Source organism: Phodopus roborovskii, unplaced genomic scaffold (genome assembly GCF_943737965.1).
Source record: "Phodopus roborovskii unplaced genomic scaffold, PHOROB, whole genome shotgun sequence".
NCBI lineage: Eukaryota > Metazoa > Chordata > Mammalia > Rodentia > Cricetidae > Phodopus > Phodopus roborovskii.
In genome coordinates, this window is record NW_026126650.1 from 125048 (window position 1) to 133352 (window position 8305).

At 48.2% G+C, this 8305-nt stretch overlaps 2 protein-coding genes across 2 annotated transcripts; both read right to left on the minus strand.

Moving 5' to 3' along the window:
- Nucleotides 1–1632: 1632 nt before the first annotated feature.
- On the minus strand, nucleotides 1633–2715 carry LOC127213658 (speckle-type POZ protein-like). Its single transcript, XM_051174117.1, has one exon. The coding sequence runs from the start codon at nucleotides 2713–2715 to the stop codon at nucleotides 1633–1635; it is 1083 nt and encodes a 360-aa protein (XP_051030074.1).
- A 3821-nt stretch (nucleotides 2716–6536) lies between these two features.
- LOC127213659 (speckle-type POZ protein-like) lies at nucleotides 6537–7619 on the minus strand. The gene has a single exon (XM_051174118.1). It carries the CDS (start codon nucleotides 7617–7619, stop codon nucleotides 6537–6539), a length of 1083 nt encoding a protein of 360 aa, XP_051030075.1.
- Nucleotides 7620–8305: the final 686 nt, after the last annotated feature.

Consider the following 8305-nt stretch of genomic DNA (forward strand, 5'->3'; position numbering starts at 1 on the left):
CGAGGTATCCCTTCTCTTGCTCAGTTCCTCTCTTGCCTTGCCCCAAGTTGAAATCCCCAGACCCTCCTGATCTACACTCTGCTCCCCCTTTCCCCTGTGCACTCCCCTAACACCCTTGGGCCTATTTCACTCAGGAGATCTTGTCCATTTCCACATTCTGGGCAGGGAGTGTACAAGTAGGGCTGTCTTAAGGCCCTCCTACTTTCCTGGCTTCTCTGTGTTTGTGGAGTATAGGCTGCTTGGCCTTGGCTTGTCCTCTTGTGAGTGAATTCACGAGATACAGAGCTAAGCAGAGAATTCCAACACAAGAACCTCAGAGGACCAAAAGGCCAATAAGGAAGCGATCAGGATCCAAGATCCTGAGCCATCAGAGAAATCCAAATCAAACGTCCTCTCAGATATCATCGTACACTTACGCTGGAGAGGTTGTGCAGTAAGGTGAGCACTGCTCCACTGCTGGTGGGAGCACAAACTTGTACTGCCACTGTGGAAGTCTGGATAAGCATTTCTGGAGAAGGGGAAATGGATCTAACTGAAGGCATAGCAGTAGTGCTCTTGGGCATATGCCCACAGGATGCACAGACACACCATACAGCATCAGCATGTGTAAAAGCCAGACCCCGAAAACAACCTAATTGCCCCTCAAGGGAAGAATGGACTGGGAAAATGTGGTACATGTAAACAATGGAGTGACCCTCAGTGGGAAACTTTAAGTGCAATGGAAGGGGAATGGGCACTTTGGAGCCTGGTGTGACTCTTAGGATGCTTCCCAAACTGCCACTACCTAGCACAGTTGAATGGACTAAAGCGGCCGTTAGCTAACAGAAACAGCATGGAAAACACATACTGATTGTACAATTTTTATTCACAATATATATAGCCCTTTGGTGAACAGTGATGCATACAACCACACAGATAGAGAGAGGGCTTCAATCCTCTGGGTCCCCAGTTGGAGATCACTGAGAAGTCAACCATGTATATCGAGAGCTGAACTCATGAACTACTCCTCTGCAGCAGAGTCAATTGCTTGGGCAGCCTACTAAAACCTCTGGTCTGATCGCCTGAATTTAAACAAGAACAAAAGAGAGAGAGAGAGAAGAAGAAGAAGAAGAAGAAGAAGAAGAAGAAGAAGAAGAAGAAGAAGAAGAAGAAAAGAAAAGAAAAGAAAAGAAAAGAAATGAAATGAAATGAAAAGAAGAGAGAAAAGAAAAAGAAAAAGTGTCTTCTTGCTCATCCATGTCTCTTATGAGCAAATGTTCACATTTGCTTCCTCCTTTCCTCTAAATCCTAGATCACATGTTCTGTAAACTGTAGCCCACACAGGTGTATTCCAAGGACACTGATTGGGAGGGGGGTGGGGTCAGGAACTTAGCAAAACCCCAGTATGGAAATGTTGAAGACAAAGCAAAGCAGTACAGCAAGTGGGTAGAGTATGCAAGAATACGGTGCTCCCCCTTACACAACCTGCCTTTGAAATCATGTAGTGCGGTATTAAAGTCCTGATCCCACATGCTGTCTTTCCCAAGATTGTCAGTGAATGCTACAGATGTCCCGAGCTCTACCCGGGTGTCCTTGGTACCAACTCTGGCTGCTGCTTCTCCAATGCACCTGTAGGTCACTGCGGAGTGGATCCTAAGATTGCTTGAGGCGTTTGAGAGGGGGCTCCAGTGAGGAGCAGTGAGCTGAAGCCAGGGAGCTGTATGCTTCAGCCACTAAATGGGGAAATGAGCCCACCATTGTCTTCCAGCTTGAGGTCTCAGAGACCTCGGAAGCATGAGCTGTAATGAAATGCAGTGCCTGGGTTTTCAGCTGCCCTGCAGTGTGCTGGTCAGCCAGGATGAGAGTCTGGGCAGCATTCTCCACGCAGAGGTCCCTGCCCAAGGCATCCTCGCACATGACCTTCAACCGATCCAGGCCGTACTTGTCTGCAGCTGCCAGCACAGCTTCTGCCATGCCTTGGAGGGCTGGTGCCTTTCCGGTGTACATGAATCCCATCATTGCCTCGAAGACTTGGGGCTCCAGATCGTGGATCTCAACGCGGTTTGTTCTCCTCTCCTCCAAGTCATGTTGAAACATGGCTCTGAAAACCGCAGAGCGAGCTGCTAAGATGGCCTTGTGAGCCTGGAACTCCTGGCCAGCTACCACCAGGCAGCAGTCTGTGAAGAGGGATTTCTCCCACAGCTCTCCTAACTCATCTGCCAACGTGCACCTTGGCGTCTGGAACTCTGGCTTCGTGCCCTCATCAGGGATGTCGAAGGTGTCTTTGACCACAGTCACCCGGCACCGGAGGCTCAGCTCATTGTCTTCCAGGAGCCAAGGCTCCCTGGAAAGAAAGAAATCTCGACGGACGAACTTTTTGAATCCCCAGTGTTGATGTTGCTGGAACATATAGAATCTTAGGCTCGTCATACCTTGGGTTTGCTCTCCTTCGGAATTGATGATCCAAAAGTGGAATTTTGCCCATACTGGGCTCTTTGGGCAGCTGAGCAACGATAGGTAAACCGACAAGTAATCCTGGCTTTCTTCATCGACCCCGTTCGGGTGTAATTTCAGACACCACTGGTTTTTGTCACTGGCTCCCGAGGAGAAGGTTGGGCTTTTAATGGCTTCGCTGCTTTCCCGCAGGAAGAAACGGAAGTTGCTTATGGTCCAACTGTAGCAGAATTCCAGGAAGCTGATTTCTGTGTAGCCCCAGCTCTGGCACTCGGCTGCCATGTCCGCGGACTTATTTGCTTGTGGTCCTTTGAAGGTTAACCTAGATACGAAATGAAGAAGTACGACTTTTCGTCTTCAAGCTGTGGTGTGGGAAGTCACAAATACACATATCTACAACACACACACACACACACACACACACACAAACAAACAAAATAAATAAATAAAAGAGCTAGACACTGATATTGGGTTTTGAGCTTCGAGCGTAAAGCAGGGGAGACAAAGCCACCAAGCCACTATCCCTTGCCTACCTCAGTCTCTCTGAGCTCTCCCCAAGCATCAGAATGCTTCCTCTCCTCAGACCCTGGAGATAATCCTGAGACTGAGACTGAAAAAACAAGACACCGCTCCTATGTTTTCTACAACTCTAGTTCAGTGATGAAGCACAAGAGCTCTCCTACCCTTTTAGACACGTTCCATCTCGGGCGTAGCCCTGCTTGTACTTGAACAAAGAGAGAACCATCTATCTGCTTTGTCTCCCGAGTGTTCAGATGAATGTGGTCTGCTTGGCTTCCATGCCTCACTAGTACAGCTGCTTTGCCATTTTCATCGCTCTAGGAATCCGTAAACTACCAGCATGGCTTCAATAAATCCTCCACCACTTATCGCCACAGATAGCTTTCAGATTTCTGTTTTCTGCTTCCCTCTCTGTTCCCACCACCTTGGGGCTGGAGAGTCGGGGATGTCTGAAATTTTCTGCCCGGACCCCAAAGTTTGATTCAGAGAAGACACTTTAAGCTACTTGGGAGAGTCACATCTCTCCATTTTCTTGTCTATATTGAATCTTGGGTCATACTCAGCTGTTGAATGGCTCCTAGCATTTCATAAATCAAATGTGTTGTACAGAGCTTCTCTAGGGCAGGAGGTTATATATAGAAGGGATCTCTGCCTGCATGAAGAAAAGGGATTCATTAAGAGGACCCCGGGCTGTAAGTCTAAAATGCAGTCCTTACTCAGTAAGGCTGGGGTGGACCTACCTTGTCTGCTGGTCTTCAGTATTTGCAGGAATTCAGAAAATCAGAAAATTGGTAGCTAATGCCAGTGAGGGAAAAGACTTCCTTCAAGGCGCAGAACAGTGGGCAAAGAGGAAGACCTTCCTCTGTGTAAGTCCCTTTATGGGCTCCTCCCAGAGGGCATGGCCTCATTAAAGCCCAAGGAGAGGATTAGAGGATTATCGGTCTTCTGGCCTCAAGATGAGGGTTAGGGTGGGTCTGTCCCTGGGTCTCCAATGTTCCTGCTGCAAGATTAGCTACCTAATTCACCTGCAGCGGAGTATTTCCCAGTGCAATGATCTCAATGTCAAGATGTTAGTTTATTGCACATGAAGTCAGGTGAGGAACCGGGAGTATCTATTGTGTCAAGTGAAGAAACGAAGATCCGAAACTCTTCTCGATCCGTTCATGCTGACAGAGTAGATTCCCGTTTCTCAATTACTCGCCAAATACTGGGCATTTCACTTGTTTTCCTCTAAGTTATTGTTCTCATATTGTCTTTAAATTTTTTTTTACACCTATGTCATTTTACATCCCAATCCCAGTTGCCTCTCAATCCCGCAGGAATGCCCACATTCTCCCAACCCCAAGCCCAATTCACTCATCTGGATGGGGAATTCCCACATGGGGAATCAGCATAGTAATTGACATCACTTGAGACCAGATAAAGAGTTTCCCTCCTATACCTAGGCTTAGGAAGGGATCTCTCCACAGGGAATTGGCTCTGTTTCCTGCCAGCTGTGGTGCCCAAAACTGCCCAAGACACCCAAATGTCATACATACTCCCGAGGCCAAGTTCAGTCTTCAGTTTTAGGAAGCTCTCCAGCTGGCAGCCCTTAGGCAGTGACCTCCCACTCGAATCTTGCTTGGGTCTGCTGTTTCTTTGTGTATCCAGGCCAAGGCCTTTCTTTACCCGCCTTGCTCACTTTATCTCTCCTCCTCCTTCTGTAAGACTGGACTGCAGGAGATTGGCCTGTGCTTAGCTGTGCTTCTCTTCATCAGATCCCATCAGGTACTGGATGAAGTTTCGACATTGACAAAGAAGGGAGTCATCAAGCTGATTACAAGGCAAGGGCAGTTAAGACACCCTATCCCCTGAGGCTTAGGTTCTGAGCAGGGCTCTGCATTGTGGATTCATTGGAATTTCCCGAGAGCCTGGGCTCGGTTTCACCCCAAAACATCTCCCTCCTTCTATCGAGGTATCCCTTCTCTTGCTCAGTTCCTCTCTTGCCTTGCCCCAAGTTGAAATCCCCAGACCCTCCTGATCTACACTCTGCTCCCCCTTTCCCCTGTGCACTCCCCTAACACCCTTGGGCCTATTTCACTCAGGAGATCTTGTCCATTTCCACATTCTGGGCAGGGAGTGTACAAGTAGGGCTGTCTTAAGGCCCTCCTACTTTCCTGGCTTCTCTGTGTTTGTGGAGTATAGGCTGCTTGGCCTTGGCTTGTCCTCTTGTGAGTGAATTCACGAGATACAGAGCTAAGCAGAGAATTCCAACACAAGAACCTCAGAGGACCAAAAGGCCAATAAGGAAGCGATCAGGATCCAAGATCCTGAGCCATCAGAGAAATCCAAATCAAACGTCCTCTCAGATATCATCGTACACTTACGCTGGAGAGGTTGTGCAGTAAGGTGAGCACTGCTCCACTGCTGGTGGGAGCACAAACTTGTACTGCCACTGTGGAAGTCTGGATAAGCATTTCTGGAGAAGGGGAAATGGATCTAACTCAAGGCATAGCAGTAGTGCTCTTGGGCATATGCCCACAGGATGCACAGACACACCATACAGCATCAGCATGTGTAAAAGCCAGACCCCGAAAACAACCTAATTGCCCCTCAAGGGAAGAATGGACTGGGAAAATGTGGTACATGTAAACAATGGAGTGACCCTCAGTGGGAAACTTTAAGTGCAATGGAAGGGGAATGGGCACTTTGGAGCCTGGTGTGACTCTTAGGATGCTTCCCAAACTGCCACTACCTAGCACAGTTGAATGGACTAAAGCGGCCGTTAGCTAACAGAAACAGCATGGAAAACACATACTGATTGTACAATTTTTATTCACAATATATATAGCCCTTTGGTGAACAGTGATGCATACAACCACACAGATAGAGAGAGGGCTTCAATCCTCTGGGTCCCCAGTTGGAGATCACTGAGAAGTCAACCATGTATATCGAGAGCTGAACTCATGAACTACTCCTCTGCAGCAGAGTCAATTGCTTGGGCAGCCTACTAAAACCTCTGGTCTGATCGCCTGAATTTAAACAAGAACAAAAGAGAGAGAGAGAGAGAAGAAGAAGAAGAAGAAGAAGAAGAAGAAGAAGAAGAAGAAGAAGAAGAAGAAGAAAAGAAAAGAAAAGAAAAGAAAAGAAATGAAATGAAATGAAAAGAAAAGAAAAAGAAAAAGAAAAAGTGTCTTCTTGCTCATCCATGTCTCTTATGAGCAAATGTTCACATTTGCTTCCTCCTTTCCTCTAAATCCTAGATCACATGTTCTGTAAACTGTAGCCCACACAGGTGTATTCCAAGGACACTGATTGGGAGGGGGGTGGGGTCAGGAACTTAGCAAAACCCCAGTATGGAAATGTTGAAGACAAAGCAAAGCAGTACAGCAAGTGGGTAGAGTATGCAAGAATACGGTGCTCCCCCCTTACACAACCTGCCTTTGAAATCATGTAGTGCGGTATTAAAGTCCTGATCCCACATGCTGTCTTTCCCAAGATTGTCAGTGAATGCTACAGATGTCCCGAGCTCTACCCGGGTGTCCTTGGTACCAACTCTGGCTGCTGCTTCTCCAATGCACCTGTAGGTCACTGCGGAGTGGATCCTAAGATTGCTTGAGGCGTTTGAGAGGGGGCTCCAGTGAGGAGCAGTGAGCTGAAGCCAGGGAGCTGTATGCTTCAGCCACTAAATGGGGAAATGAGCCCACCATTGTCTTCCAGCTTGAGGTCTCAGAGACCTCGGAAGCATGAGCTGTAATGAAATGCAGTGCCTGGGTTTTCAGCTGCCCTGCAGTGTGCTGGTCAGCCAGGATGAGAGTCTGGGCAGCATTCTCCACGCAGAGGTCCCTGCCCAAGGCATCCTCGCACATGACCTTCAACCGATCCAGGCCGTACTTGTCTGCAGCTGCCAGCACAGCTTCTGCCATGCCTTGGAGGGCTGGTGCCTTTCCGGTGTACATGAATCCCATCATTGCCTCGAAGACTTGGGGCTCCAGATCGTGGATCTCAACGCGGTTTGTTCTCCTCTCCTCCAAGTCATGTTGAAACATGGCTCTGAAAACCGCAGAGCGAGCTGCTAAGATGGCCTTGTGAGCCTGGAACTCCTGGCCAGCTACCACCAGGCAGCAGTCTGTGAAGAGGGATTTCTCCCACAGCTCTCCTAACTCATCTGCCAACGTGCACCTTGGCGTCTGGAACTCTGGCTTCGTGCCCTCATCAGGGATGTCGAAGGTGTCTTTGACCACAGTCACCCGGCACCGGAGGCTCAGCTCATTGTCTTCCAGGAGCCAAGGCTCCCTGGAAAGAAGGAAATCTCGACGGACGAACTTTTTGAATCCCCAGTGTTGATGTTGCTGGAACATATAGAATCTTAGGCTCGTCATACCTTGGGTTTGCTCTCCTTCGGAATTGATGATCCAAAAGTGGAATTTTGCCCATACTGGGCTCTTTGGGCAGCTGAGCAACGATAGGTAAACCGACAAGTAATCCTGGCTTTCTTCATCGACCCCGTTCGGGTGTAATTTCAGACACCACTGGTTTTTGTCACTGGCTCCCGAGGAGAAGGTTGGGCTTTTAATGGCTTCGCTGCTTTCCCGCAGGAAGAAACGGAAGTTGCTTATGGTCCAACTGTAGCAGAATTCCAGGAAGCTGATTTCTGTGTAGCCCCAGCTCTGGCACTCGGCTGCCATGTCCGCGGACTTATTTGCTTGTGGTCCTTTGAAGGTTAACCTAGATACGAAATGAAGAAGTACGACTTTTCGTCTTCAAGCTGTGGTGTGGGAAGTCACAAATACACATATCTACAACACACACACACACACACACACACACACAAACAAACAAAATAAATAAATAAAAGAGCTAGACACTGATATTGGGTTTTGAGCTTCGAGCGTAAAGCAGGGGAGACAAAGCCACCAAGCCACTATCCCTTGCCTACCTCAGTCTCTCTGAGCTCTCCCCAAGCATCAGAATGCTTCCTCTCCTCAGACCCTGGAGATAATCCTGAGACTGAGACTGAAAAAACAAGACACCGCTCCTATGTTTTCTACAACTCTAGTTCAGTGATGAAGCACAAGAGCTCTCCTACCCTTTTAGACACGTTCCATCTCGGGCGTAGCCCTGCTTGTACTTGAACAAAGAGAGAACCATCTATCTGCTTTGTCTCCCGAGTGTTCAGATGAATGTGGTCTGCTTGGCTTCCATGCCTCACTAGTACAGCTGCTTTGCCATTTTCATCGCTCTAGGAATCCGTAAACTACCAGCATGGCTTCAATAAATCCTCCACCACTTATCGCCACAGATAGCTTTCAGATTTCTGTTTTCTGCTTCCCTCTCTGTTCCCACCACCTTGGGGCTGGAGAGTCGGGGATGT

Excerpts from the sequence above, each read along its gene's own strand:
- LOC127213658 (XM_051174117.1), bottom strand. The coding sequence starts at position 2,715 with ATGGCAGCCGAGTGCCAGAGCTGGGGCTACACAGAAATCAGCTTCCTG.
- LOC127213659 (XM_051174118.1), bottom strand. The coding sequence starts at position 7,619 with ATGGCAGCCGAGTGCCAGAGCTGGGGCTACACAGAAATCAGCTTCCTG.